This window comes from Podarcis raffonei, chromosome 11 (assembly GCF_027172205.1).
Source record: "Podarcis raffonei isolate rPodRaf1 chromosome 11, rPodRaf1.pri, whole genome shotgun sequence".
Taxonomy (NCBI): domain Eukaryota; kingdom Metazoa; phylum Chordata; class Lepidosauria; order Squamata; family Lacertidae; genus Podarcis; species Podarcis raffonei.
In genome coordinates, this window is record NC_070612.1 from 28756414 (window position 1) to 28775396 (window position 18983).

At 40.8% G+C, this 18983-nt stretch overlaps 1 protein-coding gene across 1 annotated transcript in view; it reads right to left on the bottom strand.

Annotated features, from left to right (window-relative positions):
* Positions 1-18983, bottom strand: part of PDE8B (phosphodiesterase 8B) — a 43199-nt gene that overhangs the window by 2352 nt on the left and 21864 nt on the right. Inside the window, exons 6-20 of the mRNA XM_053407728.1 lie at positions 14186-14274; positions 12240-12318; positions 11831-11971; positions 11337-11425; positions 9940-10000; positions 9483-9534; positions 8974-9051; positions 8463-8539; positions 6257-6421; positions 5614-5659; positions 4522-4660; positions 3279-3477; positions 2298-2515; positions 1371-1500; positions 750-917 (exon numbers count right to left, since the gene is read on the bottom strand). Of these exons, the coding sequence (XP_053263703.1) occupies positions 750-917; positions 1371-1500; positions 2298-2515; positions 3279-3477; positions 4522-4660; positions 5614-5659; positions 6257-6421; positions 8463-8539; positions 8974-9051; positions 9483-9534; positions 9940-10000; positions 11337-11425; positions 11831-11971; positions 12240-12318; positions 14186-14274 (1731 nt within the window). The remainder of the gene's footprint in view (positions 1-749; positions 918-1370; positions 1501-2297; positions 2516-3278; positions 3478-4521; positions 4661-5613; positions 5660-6256; positions 6422-8462; positions 8540-8973; positions 9052-9482; positions 9535-9939; positions 10001-11336; positions 11426-11830; positions 11972-12239; positions 12319-14185; positions 14275-18983) is intronic.

Here is an 18983-nt window from a genome sequence, read left to right on the forward strand (position 1 = left end):
GGAAATAGCTGTACACCAGGAAGTAGCTATGATGTTGTAGAGGCATGGAGAACTTCACTCTCACTCAAAAATATTTCCATCCTATTGTCAGTGCAACCTTCTCCAGGCTATAAACTCTCATGTATACTGCTTAGAAATGATAATGATTAAGTGGTATATAAATGCCTTCAATAAAAAATAAGTAATGTGTCAATTCAAAAATTGGTTCCTTCCATTTTTTCTACTTGTCAGTGCACTGCATTACCTTTCTTGGCTGTTCAAATAATTTACCCAGGCCACCGCGCCCCCCAATAGCACTTCACATAACAGATTTCACAATTTGAGATTCTTTGACTGCATCACAATCATCCAAGTCTGATTTCATTATTTTCATGCATTTTTTCCAGTTACATAATACATTCTAATCAAAGATTGAGTTTCAGCAGACTCTTCAAATCTTGCCGAATTGAGGATGGTTGGTTGTTTTTTTGCTGCAATGTTCAAAGTGCTTCTGAATCACTCCAGTATATTTTTTTAAGAGAGTGTGCACTTGCTTAGCATCTGCTAGCTTAAACTGTTTGATCAATTATACTTAATGAATTCTGTCATGGCATATGAAGCTGTTATTGATGGTAGAAGCTGAGGCGGGAAATACAGATAGCATGTGCTTTCTAGTCACCTGAAAACACAAGAGCATTTTAGAAGTAAAACTATTTTTCTCATGCTAAAAGCTATGTTAGTATTCAATTTTAAAAATTATAAAGCCATACCTGTGCAAAATATTCTTCTGAAATCCTCCCAGCCCATTCAATACACAGTTCTAGAGGGCGACATGGATTTGCAACATCTGCACATTTGATCATCATGCGCTTAATCAATGTCTGGTTATCTGGAATGTTCTTGAGATTGGTTGTACATTCACAGTCACTACCCTCATTCTGAAATGCAGATACATAGTTAAATGTGGGGGTTAGCATAACTGGCCACAACTGCTATGAAAACACTATCATAACACTTTTAAACTACACCTTAATATAAGTAACAACCCTGCACAAACCAGGTTTTTTTAGGAAGCAGTACAAGAGAGCCTACCGTGTTATATGTCCCTTTTATTGTATCGTACAGATGTGGATTTATTGTATGACAATGCGATGCATTATGTGACATTTGGTTCATGCAATCCAATTACTGTATTTTTCGCTCTATATGCCTTCCATCAGCGGAAGAGAAACAATGCACATTGCCCAATATATTATTATGAGATTGAGCACCTGGACATTGTTTGCACCTAATAGCATAAAACATAGATCCTGGTTGTGGATGTATGAATTCTGGTAATATGAAAAGAAAGTGCCACAGAAATGCACATAGTATACATCTACTTAAAATACCTGTGCTGCTTCTGAGGACATGGGCTTGGTGATGCTGTTCACAAACTTGTTCACATGCTCAAAATGCTTTGTCATTTCTGTTGCCAAAACCATGTCGATAATTGCCTGACGAAGCGTTCGGTAATGATTTCTGGGAAACGGAAAAAGAGGAGTGTTTAAGAATTCAGAACATTTGGAACCCCACAGGAAGGAGGAAGGTTTAAGAGAAGGGATTATAAAAGGAGACAGAGCAGGAGTGGGCTAAAATTGCTCTAAAGAAAGTTATCAAATACTATTAAAAAAGAGGAATCTCAGCTAAGCAGTAGTGTGGCTCACCATCTGCAGCCATTCACTATTTCCCAGGTATGGTATCAGGCCTCCAAATTCACATTTAACATTCCAGCCAAAGAATCACATTATGAATACAGCCCTTGTAATCACTTTCACATATTCATACAAAGTGAGTAATCCCAAAGTACAGGCCCTACTATTTCCCCTAAAAAATAGCAAATACCCCAAATTTCTGGAGAAGAAATACATTTTCATAATGCCTCAACTTGGAATATAATTTGTACACACTGCACACATATGGAAGATAGAGGTGCTTGGGTTGTGTTGTTGTTTTTTAACCATATGTATGTTACAATAAATGTCCAAAATTTGGAGAAAGGCAACATTCCCATGAGAATGCTGACCATAGCAGATAAATGTTAATGTGTGGAAAAGAAAAGAATAACCCAAGTTTTGGACATATGCTGATGAATGCTAGCAATCTCATATAGGCCAATCCTCTGCATTTTGGAGCACTGATGTGATTGTTGACACAAAATTTCAGACATCCATCTATAAACAGAATTTTTTTTTGGGGGGGGAGGCAGATCTCGCACACAACCACAAAAAAATGTATCTTCATGTACTCAAAACAAAGAGAACTGTGAGGAAGCTAACCTATTGAGACTTTTGAAAATGTTGCACTTGTTGTCTTTTACGGTGAGCTGGAACGCCAGAGCTGTGTGATGGCTTTCCAACACAGCTGTGTCATTGTAGAGTACAGCGAGCTCACTGCTTGCATTGCACAAGAAAGAATTGGTCCGTCCTGGGTGGTCCACATCATGAACTGTTGCAGCTATTAATGCAGCCACTTCATCTAAATGATCAAGGCTTGCCTACAAGAAAGAATTAAGTCTCGTTCACCTATACAGTATTTATCAAAATAAAAATGTAACAGTAATCACCAGTAGAGTCACTGATATGCAAGTCTGGGTGAGTTTGTAGAATCTAGAGGCAGGAGTTTCTTGTAATTTTCCCGATGGGAAATTTACCCATCCAGTGTAATCCACCCATAACTATGGGGAATGCAGCATTAGTTTCAATGGCTACATAGATGCAGCTCATTTTCATCTTCTGAAGATCCATTTACAACAGAGCTGGGGGTTTGGATCTGGCCAGCAGACCAGATTCTTATTCCTTCCACCTGTCAAATCACCTGACATCACAACAATTTCAAGTAATCTGTTTTTGTAGAGCGTTATGAATAAAGCTATGTAAGCACTGACCATTAGTTGATTGTCAATGCTTTGTGTGCCCCATGCACAGTTCCCTGATAATCAGCTGCATTACATGCCCCACACCTCATATATGACATCAAGTGTAGGGCATGTGGGCATGGCTTGGCCAAAATGGGGAAGCCCGGTGTGTCTACTTAGACTCATGGCCAAAGGTTCCCCACTGCTGATTTATAAGTATCAATAACCATAGAAAAATGATTGGGAGATGCCACCACATAGTGACATTTTTCCATATAAAAATGATTGCATAACTACTCTCAGATAGTAAGCAGCGCAGTGAGGGACTTCAAATAAATACCATGGAAACACCCGGTCATAACTTGTTGAACATAAGTATAGGAAATCTCAGCAAAAATTGTACCTTAACTCTCTCTTTCCCCAGAAAGAAAGCTGTGGCATGCAAGACATCAGCTGCATGAGTGGAGTTGTGATAGGAATTGGAGGAGTGGTAGTTGGCTTCAATCACCTGGAACCAGGCTCGCAGTGTGGCTTCGGGACAGTTTAAAAATTCGCAGACACCAAAGCGGGCAAAAGTTTTCAGACCCAGATAAACCAGTGGCCTGAAACATAATTGGAAAGGGAGATGGTAAAACAAGGCAGGAAAGGCACTCGTTATCAGTCTTCTTGCTCTTGCAGATTTTGGTTAGCAACAGCTTCCATTTACTGGATACATTTCACCACTATCCCTGTGTGTGCTTGCTTGCCATGTGAAGTTGACAGTCAGCATTTTGACGGTGGGGAGACTTATATAAAAATAAGGAAGAGCCAAATTACATGACGTGAAATGCACAGCTTGGCATTGTGCAGTCCTTTTTTAAAAACAGCAGCCACATGGGGGCAATTAGGATCAGGACCATGGCGCAAAGGCATGAAGGGTTACCACTATCTTCCAGTGCTGTAGTTCTAATTAAGAGCTCCCTCTCTCAGCTGCTGTTTGGCACAGATGAGAAGCTGTCATCGATGTCAATGGCAGTTACTTTTCTGTGCCAAACAGCAGCTGAGCAGCATTTTAGGAGGGCTGACAGCTTGGGGAGGAAAGCTTTAACACCTCAAACTGTATTTAATGTATTCTGGCCGGAAGAGGCAAGGGGTCATAGGGGCATAATAGATTTAACATGCAGTTGCATGTTCTTAAGCTTAATTTCAATGGGAAGTGAAGAGAGAGAGAGAGAAAGAAGAAGAAAGAAAAAGAAAGAAAGAAAGAAAGAAAGAAAGAAAGAAAGAAAGAAAGAAAGAGAAAAGAAAGAAAGAAAGATTGGTGGCACCATGTAGTAGCTCTTGAAGGGAGTCGCAAAACAGAAAGGATGGAGCTGCATATAGATCTATCCTGCTCTTGCTAAACTAACCACAACAAATGTAACATAAAGTAAAAAGGGTATTATTCTGGCAGCTTTGGGAATCATGCCCACTCCACACACCCACCAGGAAGCACAGGAGGGGGAAGCACAAGTTACTCCCGGCTTCCTGTATCAACATCTGCCAGAGACAGGCAGCTACAACTAAGCAAGTCATAGATGACACAAGCTTAATTTGTGCCACAGCTTGTTCAGCAACACCTTCCACTTCTACACCTCTATCTAACACAATGCAGAGAGAAGGCTTGCCTTTTATTTGTAACAGCTTCCAGTTCAAAAATGTTGAAGTCCCAGCTCTCTTCATTATCCAGTAAACGTGCAATACAGGGTGGAACGTCATTGATAGTAATTGGCACAGAGAGGTGACCATGGCTCTGGTTCGTGGTATCTGTCGAAATGATAAATTTATTTATTTCAATTATATTTCTGCCTTTTCCTCTAAGGAGCTCAATGTGGGGCACATGGTTCTCCTCTTCCTCCTCAGTTAATCCACATAACAACCCTCTAAGTTAGGCAGAGGGGCAGCGACTGGCCCACAGCCACCCAATGAGTTTCATGCCCAAGTGGGGATGTGAACCCTGGTCTCCCAGGTCCTAGTCCACCACTCTAACCACTACACCACACTGAAGAATCCTTAGTAGAAATTAAGTATTTGGACCAAGGTAGACACGACGGGATGAATCCAGGCTTAGTAACTGAAATCAGTGGGACTTGTTTGTTGTGATTCATTGATTTCAATGGGTCTAATCTTAGCATAACTATATCAGGATCCAATCCAGAGGCTACAATCTCATGTGTGTGTAAATGGAACTGCCCTGATGTGGAGTGGGGAGGTGCGTATGCAAAGGTGGCATGCATGGTGGTAAGGCACTGCCCTCACCTGTAGTTTACCTCCCTGCAGTTTTTATGCCCAGGCACCCTCTTTCTGTGTTACTGGGGCAATTCTGTGTTTAACACACTCTTATCGCCCAGCTTGTGTTTTCCAACACTGTCTTCTCTGGTCCTGATACACCTCTAGTTGCAGGCAGCAAATCACATGTAACAACTGGTGACCCTGAATGGGGATGTATAAGCCCATCAAGAAGATGAAATGAGCCAGTTCAACGGGGTCAAGTTGAACATATGACACAGCTGGATATACCCACTAAGATAAGCCTCAACATCTTCCATACATAGATATTCCTTACTGAATCAAGTAACTGCTGTGTAAGAACTGGACCTTTTATTGTGTGTTTGAAGGATTCCATGCACCAGTGATTTTCAGCAAGACTTAATTGCTTTGCAACAACAGCAACAAATAAAACAGGCATGTGTTAAAGAGAGTTGGACGTGGGAACTTACTTTTCGAAAATACATACTCATTTCCTGACAGCCTTCTCAAGCCATCCTGAAATAAAACAAAAAATATTTGCACACTGCTGGATTCCACACACCAAGGAAGAAGGAGAAGGGTGCACTCTTAAAAGACATTGTGATCAAGCCGCAAAAGGTTAGGGAAGATTAGGATTAGGGTATCATTAAGTTTATGCACTAAGCAATATAAATTATGCTCCAAATAATTAGAAAAGCACATACAATTAATGTGTGAATGCTTGCTTAAATAAATACGCTATAAAACTTGCACCACCACTGAGAATTCAATCTGACATTAAAGCTGCATGCTATCCTCCTTCATGGCTGCTTATCTGGAGCAGTTTACAGAGGCAATTTTCTGTATCCACAGAGCTCCGCTTTGGTGAACCAGGGCAAAGTTCAATATATTCCTCCTACTGTGCGTTCCATATGCTGCTTACATAAATCTTAACAGTTTTTCCCACAACAAGCACCAGCAACAGAAGGCTGACGGAATGTTATGGTTTGTAGTACTATCAATGTAATGAGGCAATTGAGAAGCCACAGGAATTTTATTTAGAACATCAGCTCAGCTGAAACACCCCACAACAGTGAGTGAAATTGGTTGTTTGATATGTGTCTTCTTACTCACAGTCATCAGACCTCCAACAAGATCACTAGTGTGAGGATCCTCATCTTTGGTACCTAACTGAGGAGAGTAAAGTTCTGTTGTCCGTAAGATTTCCAAAACCCGATCCAAGGCCTCTGCTACAGTTACAGGGCTGTTTTCTTGAGCGGAATTGATTATATTAATGACCTACGGGGTTACAAACAGAAAGGAAAAACATATAACAGAGCTATTGCTCATTTTTAGTCTACATGAAACCATTAAGGAATTAGTATGTAAAATGAACATCAGATGAATAAAGCAGTTGATTAATCATCTTATTTAAATGATTAACCAATTAATTTACCATTTAAATTAATGTATTGTTAAAAATTCAAAATAGGTGCCTTTTTGAGAATATTGAAAGTACTATGATAATTTAAAACTTATAAGCAAAAGCTATCACTTACTGTTATAGGGACAGACTGTATTTTATATTTTCAAGCCCTGTTACAATGAGTGCAAAATAGACACTAAACAGTAACAAATGTACCATTAACAACTGATTACAATTTGCCTACATCAGAGGTTTTCAACCTTTTTGAGTCTACAGCTCCCTTAACCAACTACATTCTTTCTGCGGCACCCCTGTGGGGCTCAGGAGCCCAGTTATGTTACCCCTTGCCTGCAGCGCTGGCAGCTTCTCACCCTTTTTTGAACACCTTCCCTTGTGGAGTGTTCCCTCGGCTTGTTCTCCTCTCCCCTCTCCTTGTGAGTTCTCCAGGGAGTGCCCCCCCCCGCCCCAAAGAGAGGTGCCTGCCAGAGGCACCATTTGCTTGTGGAGCTTATAGCCTGGGCTGCTGCAATAAACAGCTATGCAAGCCTTTGGGAGGCAGAGACATGAGAGGGCATCAGAGGAGGGAGGGAAGAAAAGAGGGAGGGCAGTGTTGCCTGCGGCACCCCTGACCGTTTGGACTACTGCAATGCGCTATAGGTGGGGCTGCCTTTGAAGGGGACTCAGAAACTGCAATTAATCCAGAATGCAGCAGCTAGACTGGTGACCGTATAACAACGGTCCTGAAAGACCTACATTGGCTCCCAGTACGTTTCCAAGCACAATTCAAAGTGTTGGTGAGGTTACAGGGAACCAGGCAGAGGGCCTTCTTGGTAGTGGCACCCGCCCTGTGGAATGCCCTCCCACCAGATGTCAAAGAAATAAACAATTATCTGACTTTTAGAAGATATCTGAAGGTAGCCCTGTTTAGGGAAGTTTTTTTATGTTTGATGTTTTATTGTGTTTTTAATATTATGTTGGAAGCCGCCCAGAGTGGCTGGGGAGGCCCGGCCAGATGTGCAGGGTATAAGTAATAAATTATATTATTATCTTTCAAGTTACTGTAGGGTGCCATGGCACACTGGTTGAAAACCACTTGCCTACATGATTAAAATTGGCATCACTGAGTAAGCAATTAAAGTTCGTGCCTGTAATCCTATTCCTATTTTCCTGGGAGTAAACCCTACTGAACTCAATGGTACTTGCTTCTAAGTGAACATGTACAGGAGTGCGCTCTTAGTTGATTACTGATTCAAGTTGGGCAGTTCTATTATGTAATAATAGTTCATAAAGATAAAGCATTAGTTACTATTTGAGAAAAAACATCCTTGGTCCATTTCTTGTGAGTTTACAAGGACATGTTTACAATAAGTTATTAGAGGCATCTGAATGAATAAATAGCATGGTCTCCATTCATGTGTTTGATAAGCAACATCTTAAAATTAGCTTGGCTTTAAGTTGCCGCACCTTTTATTTATCTGCTATAGTAGAAACTACATAGTTATTGGTCCAGTATGCATGTAGTGTTATGTCCGAACTCACGCTCATGGTTTGTGTATCCAAGGCAAACCATGAGTAGTAAGCGAAAAACAAATAGTGGCTACAACTCATAGTTTGCCTACAGCAATATAATGCCAGGCCAAACCATGACATAATTCCAGGTAGCATAACAGCTGGATAACTGGAGGGGGAGTGAAGCCGTTATGATTTTAACTGAGAGTACATGCACACTATCATGCTCACACTTAGCCATGGTTTGGCTTAGTGTTACATGCAAACCAGGTCATTGGGGTGATGTGAAATGTACTGTGTTGGCTGAGCGCATCATAAGATATCTGAATGCCTCAACAAGCCTTGCTGTATCCGTCCAGATTGTTGGTGTGTGTGAAATTTTATCAGAAAGTTGTTGACTCTTACCTTTGTGATTGGGGCTTCTATCGTCATGGAGTGTATTCTTGCCATTGATGAATACCGACGATTCTGTAAACTTGGGGCTGCCATTAAACAGAAACATTTTGGCATTTAAAACAAACAAAAGTAAAAATCTGCATCCTCGTACATTGCATTATTTTAGATGTGTGGGTCTATCTTGAGTTCTATGTTGAAAGAAAGGCAGGATATAAAGGTAATAAAATAAATAAAGAAGCTACGGTCCCATCATATGTTCTCAGAGAGTAATAAATTATTTGCCAGTAAGAGATGGAGACACCTCTGCCCCCAAATACTTTCCTCTGTTCTAAATTGTACTGCTTTCTATTATTGTTGCTCAATAGCCCAGACAATAGGGAGCTACTTTTAACAAAAACCTTGAAGACAAATCAAGTGCCTCTCTCTCAAATCTTCAAAAATGAACAGTGGCAGTAGCAGCAGCAATCTAATCCAGGATCCTGAACTGCTAGAAATATTCTCCACACATTGGTGTCCTTACCATCGCTGCTTCGAGAAGTTATTGATTTGACATCAATAGATTCTTTTCTCCTGTTCTTGCATCTGAAGGAGTGAGAGTCTAGAAATATTACAGGAAGGTATTTTAAAAGTGGCCAGAATTTATTTTCACATACACATTTGTTTTAACTAATTTCTTATTTACAGATAAAGATATTTAAGAAAATTTATTTTCTTGATCAGGTTGTTAAGCTAGCCAAAATGTTTCTCAATAATTTTGCCCTTGAACCACCATGTAAAGCACATTTCAATACATAATGGATTACATTCTCTACCTGCAAATCTGTTGAGATAGGCATCTCTTTGCATCTACCATCCAACATGGCAGAAGGCATAATTCTAGGAAAGCCCTCAGGGGGAAAGTACCAGTTCTGCTAGATCCTTGATGGTACTTAAATATATATACATACACACACACACACACACACACACCGCTGAAAGAATTTAGATGGTTATAAAACGATGCCATTTGAAGAAAGATTATTCTCTAACCTGACTGAAACTGGTCTCCTGCACACTTTTCATCACGATGGGTCTTGTAGGTCTGGTGTCATGTGAAAAAAAGAAAAGGAAATAGAAACATAAACTTCTGATTTAGCTAAACCTTAGCTGCACAGACAACCTTGTGGTATGCAGGTGTGTGCTTCCTTTTCTTCTGACAACTCTATTTGCACCTGTAAACAATTTAGCTTTCCCAAGGACCAAATTCTGCTACATGATGTATTCTGTGTAACTTGAAAGACTGCATAATTTTCTCCCCAAAATCTGGCCCAGTCATTTTGCTTGGTCAAATAAACTTGCATGCTGCCTGGTGAAGTCTTCCAGATAGTATGTTTTGACACTCATATTTTAAATATTTAAATATTTACTGGCTGCGTGAAGAAAAACAGTTATCACTATGGGATGATATCAAGCAAAGCAGTTGTATACTACAAAGAAAACACAGTACCTGTTTGTTGCTGTCATTGGTGCAACATAGCTTCTTGATGGATACAAAATGACGGATTTTCCTACCGATATTAACAAAAACAACAAAAGCACTGTTACTAAATAAAATAATTTTGGCACAACTGGTGATTAAATTGTTACCATTTACTTTAAATCAAAAATTCAGATCTGATTAATTAAAAGAAACCTGTTAATTAACTACTCCATCACTGTCAGAAAGGTTTGAGAAAATCTAATGTCTAAATTAACATATTGCAGAAGAGCAAATGATGAATAACGGAAACATTTTTTAGAGTGATTTTTTTTATCTGTGATGTTTTGGAATGATAAGTATCAGGACCATATTCAGTCATACGATGCTGTTGACTTATTATAATTATACAGATTGCATAAAATTACTGTATTTTCAATATTTTTTTCCAAATTAAAAAAAATCCTATCATTATTATTGTCATTTGTTTACTGATCTCATCCTACAGAATAGGTCAATTATGTTCACATTTTAAAGAATGAGACTGAGAGATGAGACCTTTTTTAAGGACAACTATGAGTCTAACTATGTGCAACAATGTAATTCTATGACTAGCAGTGGAATCCTATGTGAGTAGCTCTCCTAAATTCAGGTGAACTTACTCTTTAGTAAAGGTGCACAAGATTACAGTCTGAAACTCCTCACATTTTTTTTATGAAAACGTATGGAGAGTAGTTTGAATCAGAAATGCATGGGGGAATTCAACTATTTGCCCCTATTTGCCCCTAACCCCAAGGCTGCTTTTCGTAACAGAAAAAGAAGATGGGTGTTCCAGTCGTGGAATTTCCACATCACATGTAGTTTGACTCTCAGGTAATCCAGGTGATACAAGGCTTGTGCCTTGTCAATGGCACAAGCATTTGGTGAGAGTCACAGGTGAAGTACAGTTGAGGATTAGTAGCTGGTGGGAGGGAGACAGGAACAATATTTATTTTATCTTAAAGCATTTATACAAGTGGTGTACGGTTATTATTATTTTAATATTGTCAAAAAACACATCCTAAAACAAGCAAACAAAAAACCCAGCTTATAGAACAGAGATTCAGGGGAATCAAACACATAAAACTGGGTCCAATCTGCAGAAAACCTAATTGCCGTTTACTCTGATTCGGCAGTGAAACGCGGGTTTTCCTAGGGAAAGCACTGAGAGAGAAGAAATACACACTCAGACACAGAGCTTTAAAGCCCAGACCTGTGCCAAGAAACATGGCATTATTATATGGAATTATTATATTTGATAGAAATATAATTATGCATATAGGTGTATATATTCACAGTCATCCATAACCTGATTCCATCTATTTATATACATATGTATAACAGAGAAAACCATTACAGCAGAGTGCACTTTTAATTAACAAACTTACCCTCCTTGGCCGGTTACAGGTGTTATCTTCACATGCTGTTGGATACTGTCTCCTGATTTCCTCCGTGCATAATAAACTCCTTGCCATTCCTAAACAAGTTGAGTGAAAACAACATTCTAGGAAGCTCAGATCACAAACCCCTTTCTTAAAATAAACATTTCTAAGCTGGTAGCATTTTGTGACACCACAGTCTCAGACACCTTTTACGTGAGAGAATCATAGATGCACTCACAGCAAGCTACAAGCAGAGAATCCATCATCCCAGAATCTCCACATGGCAATAAACTCTGCACAAAAGCAGATTTTATGCATGCACACACACAATTCTTTCCCTCTTACAGTTTTGTTACAGGGTTATCCAATTGCACATGTTCTCCAATAAAGTTAAGGTGTCCTAGATTTGTAATTTACCAACAGAGGAAAATGATCTCAAAGGTCTGTTCAGTTTAAGGAGGTTTAAGGAGGCAGGAGGTAGAATTTAGCTAGTCACCTACTTTTCCTTTTTTTATACAAGTGTTGATCGTGTCCAGTAGGTCCACACGGTTTTTGTCACTCTTTGGAAGCTCAGTGAGTTCCTTTCCTATTAGCTCTCCCTTTTGATAGCCCATCATCCGTTCAAAGGCTGGATTGACATACTATAAACCAAAGAAACCATGTGAGCAACCAAGGAAAGCCTGAACTTAAAGATGCATTCAGGATGCCTATGCTACATTCAGTCCCCAGTATGAATACTGTTAGATAGGTTTCCATTGTAGAACTCCCTCCCCCAACAGATATTTAAGAAGGAAAGGAAGGATATGGCACAAACTTCTACATACAACCACAGAAGCCAATGGTGTTCAATCAACTGATATATCGATACACAGGTTTCTGAAGAGGAAGAAAAATGTGCCTTTTCCATACCTGAATTACATGATCCTCGCTAGTTATTTCTATGGCTTCATGACAGTGTTCCAGTGCTGTGAACACTGAATTGCAAGCCCTGAAATTAACAAGTACACCATTAATACCTGCAAGTGTAACAGGTCAGAATTACATCAGTGCATGAACTGAACACAAAGAATGATTTTAAAAACATTGCAAGATGTATTGCATTTGGATGTTTTCATTTCTACCAGGATTTTCAATGTATTTTTCTACACTACATCTATGGAGAGGATTGTTAGGTAATATGTAATGTAGTCACAGTGTAGATATTGCAAAGAAAATACTGGTTGCCTGCATTTCTCCTGCCTTTTATTCTCTCTCTGTAAATGCTCCCTTTAGCCAGAGCAATGAATAAGCTTAAGTGAGGGGAAATGGGAAGAGGGGAAGATTTTCAAGTGAAGGAGGGGATAAGCACCCCTCCTCTGTAAGACACCCCCATGACTCCCTCATTCCTGTTACAATGTGGAATGTGCGCTTGCTGAGAGAATGTCTAGTATCACATGGGGGTCAAATTTATTTTGATTTATTGGGTAGGCCCTTGACTTGTGTATGGCAAATACTGGTGGTACATTTTGGGGCAGAGGGGCCAGCAGAATTTTCTGGACCCAGTACACTTACCTCATTTATGCAGGGGTTATGTTCTGAGGTGCTGTATGTTGAAGTGAAATCACATACATTTGAAACACCATTGGAAAAGCTTGTAAACACACTGCCCCACCCATTTTTGTGACATTTTTGGGTCACTTCCAGTTTCGGCACAATACGCGCACATGCAATCACACACATATTGGACGTGCCCAAAGCAGTCACTGCCTATATGTAGATTGGACCCTCAGCTCCACTTGCAAAAGAGGGCACACATTTGTATACACTTTGGGTGGGATTGACATAACAAATTGTGTTAGTGGAAGCCATGCACAAGTTCTTCTGCTTTGGCAACAGGACTTTCCCTTCTCTCTTCCCACTGTGTGCCCCCCCTCCATAATTGACTCTGGGGTGCAGAACGGCAGACCCCCCCAGGACAAAATGCAAAGGGAGAAGAGTGGGAATCGTTCCATCTGACCAACACCTTAAACTCAGATAGCGTGTGGGTATAAGTTCCCTGAAGCCATGTGGAAGAACAGCAGCTGGGGGGGGGGAGAACCCGGATGTAGAAAAATGAAAGAAATGTTTGCTTCTTATAGTGATACCAACTACAGTGGTACCTCAGGTTACAGACGCTTCAGGTTACATATGCTTCAGGTTACAGACTCCGCTAACCCAGAAATATTACCTCAGGTTAAGAACTTTGCTTCAGGATGAGAACAGAAATCGCACGGCAGTAGTGGGAGGCCCCATTAGCTGAAGTGGTGCTTCAGGTTAAAAACAGTTTCAGGTTAAGTACGGACCTCCAGAACGAATTAAGTTCTTAACCCGAGGTACCACTGTATATACAAAATGCTCTACTTAGGTGAACATATTCTGATTAGGAAAAACTAAAGCCCAATGGAAGAAAGCAGGAGGTGAATACTTGGAATATAAGAAATAAGGAGTCTGACTGAGGCAAGTGACTAGAAGCTGAGTCCCTGTGCAAGCCCCAAACAGCACTTACTCCTGATGAATGGTTAATTATTTGGTCTGCACTTCCCAAATCCTGGAACTACCGTATTTTTTTCGTGTATAAGACAAGGTTATTTTGCTTAAAAAAAAAAAAGTAAAAAATTGGTGGTCGTCTTGTACACGCAACATGGGCACCCGGGGGATTTTTTAAATATTTAAGCATATGTCTGGGATTTTGGCTTGGGCAGGCTGAGGCGGTTCCTCCTGCTGCCCCCCCTTCTCCTCCCCCTCCGGGCTGCATGCTAGCGACCGGCTCGCCTCCTTTCTGCCAAGGACACTTTCTGTCAAGAACATGAACAGTTTTCGCACATATTTTTACGTACCGTAGTTTGAACTGTGATCGCACCTCGCTATGTTCTATTTGAATCAGTTCATTGTAACAAGCAGTGATGCTACTATTCTCCAAAAATCTCTAGGGGATAGAAAAAAAAGCCTTATATGCAATTAAGATACCATATATTTATGATCAACACAAGAAACATATGAAGTTGTCAGACCACTGGTCCATCTAGCCTGCTAATTGTTTATTCCAGGGTACCCAAAATGGTGCCTTCCGGGTCTTGTTGAACTGTGACTCCCATCAGTTCCACACAGAATGAGCCAAAAGTGGAATTGCTATTCTCTTTTACTGGTAGTATTGCACTTTTTAATGTCTGCATCCTACTATGTTCTGTCCACACCAGTGGGCATAAATAATGTCTCCATGAGTCTCTTTTCCCAGCCCCTTACACAGTTTCTACAAGCTTTTTGCAAGCATATTGCATTGTGATATGGAGAATGGATTTTTTCCATGCTTGAAGGAGGCAATCACAAAACTAGAGAAAAGAGGTATGGCCATTTAGTGCTGAAAGCATGAATCCTACCCCACAAAAGAGAATGTGTATTCACCCTAAAATTGTTCAGCATGATGAAGCATTCAGTCATGAAATCATAAGAATCACGAAGTCATAAGAGGTGCGATTTAAAAGATGGAAGGGTGGGGGAGGCTCTAACATTTTACCCTATCCCTAGTAACGCAGGTATTGAGTGACAGCAACTGCTCAAGGTTAAGGTGCTTGAAAGGTCACTGGCAATGCTGAGTAAAAACAGGAGGAGAAAAATAATTGGCGCCATACAGGAGCCACCACATTTGGTGTCTTATTTCTGTTCCCACTGATGATTATAGATTTTTGCCTGTGAAACTGGTAGCTGTATTGCATTGGAAGACTGGTTGTTAACTGAAGATTGGGGGGAGGAGGGGGCTTTTTTGAGAGCACATGGAGACTTTGATGGCTATCTCAGCAGATGGTACTTTCTGATGTTACTTGCCCTATAAATGAACAAACGTTTCTATGGCCAGCAAACAAACCTTTGAAGAAACTTCAAAGGCTCTTGCTGAAAAAATTATAGCAGTAAGAATATGCCACACAAGTCTCCACTTCCCCTCCCCACTGAAAATGTAGCACTGTCACCGTCACCATTGTAGGTGCAAAATCACTTTCACAAATTTTAATGTATTAGTCATTGGTGTGATGCTACATTTTCTTGCATAAGGAAAACATGACCCATAATATCCTGTCCCCACTTTTCTAGAATTACAAGTGTTGACCCAGTAGGGGATTCATTAATGAGTCTTAAAAGCAGGCTTTGCTTCAGTTTGTTTTTATTAATACAAAATCTGCCCTGGCCAAATAACATCCATGTTACAATTACATCTCTTTGACCTTCTCTTTCACATGAATCAGCTGTCAACATAAATAATTTCTAAAAGGCAATTTAAGCCTGGTATGTGCAAATGCCCGTAGTTTAGATTTTTACTTTCTTCCTAGGAAGGAAAAGAAGGGGAGCGTTGGTTTGTGCCTTGTACATTGCAAATTGTGCAAATTGTAAATTGCAGTGTGTAAGGGAACAGTTTGGTTTTTGCTTCTGGACGCTTATCTTAATGTTTTCCATGTTCTGAATTAAGTTTTTATTTATGTTTTTATTGGGTTGAATCCAACAGGGTTCCACTTGCCGAGTTTGGGCAATTCCCCTCTCCTACTATAGCCTCCACAAGACAGACACATTGTTTAGGTGGCCCCATATGCTTTGGGGAAGTTTTCGGGGGCAAAAGGGGAAAAATGAATTGTGCAAGCAGAGCCTGCCCTAATCCTAATCTTGCTTTTGTGAACAATGTGGGCTGGTGGATGAGGGGGAACCAGCCTGGGCAAAACTTCTGCAAACTGCAGAGACTGCATGCACTACATATTATGCATACTGAACCCCTAAAATGTCATGCATATGTGATTGTAAATTAAAGTGGTACCAACAGACAGGAGAACAGAATGTATGTGGCTTTTGCAACTACAACTGCACTGTACAGCAGGGTAAGTAAATCCCTGAGTAGAAATGGACTAGAAATGGACCTTTGAGAAGCTGGCTGTCAGATAAAAATTATGTCATTTTAATAGCACAGAATGGTACAGAGCAGAGGTAGTCAATGTGTTGCCTTCCAGATGTTGTACTACAAGTTCCACCATCCCTGATGATTGTTGATGTTGGCTGGGGCTCAGCGGTGGAGCAAGCTGATCGGGCGCCTGGGGCAGCGCACGTGCCCTGCACCCAGGGGCGGGGCCAGTCACCCGCGGGGTGGGGCCAGCCAGGGCAGGACGCTCCGTGGGGCCTCCAAGGAGTCTGCCTGCCTCCTCCTACTCAGCCTCCAAGCTGTGGAGCCTGCAGACACCCAAGCTACTGCATCACTCCCAGGAGAGATGCTTTGCTCGGGAACGCTGCAGGCCCCACGATGAGTGCCTCCCGGCATTTTGTCACCCTTCAGTGTAGACACCTGGGGTAGATGGCCCCACTGCACCCCACTTCCTCTGCCCCTGCTGGGGCTGATGGGAACTGGAGTCCCAGAAAATCTGGAAGGCTTCACATTGCCTGTTCCTGTTATAGAGTAAGTCCCTCTCACGTAATTTAGGCTATATATATGAAAAAGCAGGTCTGGCAAATGCAACGAGCAGCAAAAGTATAATGCTGACAAACAGTTTTCTTCTGAGATGAGGAATGACAGAGTTGGGAGGGGGAACTTGAAGAACAAATGGCAGCATCTAATACACTGTAGTTCCCTATAATGTTTGTTTGTTTTTTAAAATGATATTTATTCAGAGTTTCAAAAATACAGAAAAGAGAAGGAAAAAAAACAAAAAAGAAGAAGAAAATACATAAAAGCCAATACAACAACACCACAACAAAAAAGAAAAATACAAATCCCATATTACATCTTTCATTTGCTTATTTCCTTGACCTCCTCACACCTCCCTTTTCGTATTCTAGCTTAATTAGTTATTTCAGCAAATTCTTTCCATCTTTCTCAATTTTTATTTGAATAATTTATCTTGACAGTCTAGCCTATTAATTAACTCAGCAAATCCTTTCCATCTTTCACCATATTCTGTTATTCAATTTGCCTTAATTTGTTTAACCTTATCTTACCATAAAATACCTTAAAGCTTAAAACTTAATACTTGTTTATACATAACTCCTTATATCATTTCTACTAAAGCCAGATAGTTTCGTTCCAACATTTTCCTTAATATTCATTAATTTTACACTAATTCCCAAAATAAAAATTTTTCTTTATAGACTTTCTTCTAATTTTCATCCAACGTCCCTTCTTCCTGGTCTCGGGTTATGTCAGTCCTTATTGTCCATTCCATCCAGTCCATCAACCTGGTGATCTTATGTCCGAGGCCCTTAAGTCTCTTCCATGCCCCTTCTGCAGATTTTCTTCTTCTTGTTTATACTTGCACTTTTCCTTGTCTTTTGTTGGTCTCTTTCTTAATTTCTTTCCTTTCTCCTTGAGGAGTAGATCTCTGGGGGGTTCCAGCCGATAGTTATTCCCATCTCCCCTCATCAGACCAGCCCATTCCCCACAGTCCCACTCCCCGCAGTCATCAATGTGATCCAAAAAATAGTTAACAGCATATTTCAAAGTCCCTCCAAAGTTAAGAGCCTCCTCAGCTCCAGGCTCCCCCTGGCCCACTCCAAATTCAATCTTCAAAGACAGCAGCTTATGCTCCTGCAGGGCCTCGGATCTCTCCATTTGCATTACTTGAGGTGCATCCGCCACCTCCTCCATTATCATCTGCCCTTGCACTTGCCCAGTCGAACCAGTTTCCTGAGTTGGTCCCTGTATGATTTCTGTGTCAGTATTCCCTGTTTGTCCTCATTTACTGACTACAACAGTCATCAAGTCCAACTTCTCATTCATCAGATCCATCTTCTCATGCAAATGCTCCAGCAAAGCATTTGTTTTACAAAAAGCCAGCACCAAGACTTCCTCCCAACACATTTTTATTCAAGGTCAGAAGACTGGTCCCACGATCTTAATCTCACAGCTGTAAAGTCCCCTAGTGGACTGCAGCAACAATTTAACAAGCTCCCTCTAGAGGAGACAATTTCTATTTGTGTCCATCTTTTTAAAACATATCCAACAAAGGAAAGTTACTTTCATTTTTCAAATATTTTGTTTCTTTAGGATGCAAAAGGCAACATTGGAATCAGTTTGTTTCTCTTTTTTTAGCTATCTGTCAAAATGTTCCATTCACAGTCAATGAACGTCTCCGACAATTTCTGTCTCTGACACCCCGTTCCCAGGTTTGAGACGGTGGAAACTTACTTTTCTTTTACTCTTTCTCCTGCAGGCTTGAACAGTCAAAATTTCCCCCCCTTTTCTCCTGCTTCCAAGGGGGTTTTAGTGGTTATAAATGAAGGAGATTTCGACCTTTACAAACGACTTTCCAGGCTATTAGCTTACAAGGTTTTTGCTTCAGTCTATTTACAAAAAGCGGAAGGCGGACTTCCTGTTTTAAACCTTCCCGCTTCGATGCCAAATTAGAATGTTTCTTGATCCAATTTTCCATTTCTACTCACGGGTACTTGTTTAGAGTCCAATTGTCCACAGGAAAAAGTCAGCGCTCTCCAGCAATGGCTATGCAGCTTCCCTCCGTGAAAGTAGCAATCAGTTCGCAGCACCGCGCCGCTCACCCCACTTCGCTCCGGAGCCCCAAAATGGGGTTCCCCGCGAGTAGGGGAGGCGCTCCTGGTGCCCTGCCGAACCCCATGTTCCCAGGCTTCCTCCACCTGGGATTTCTAGCGGGT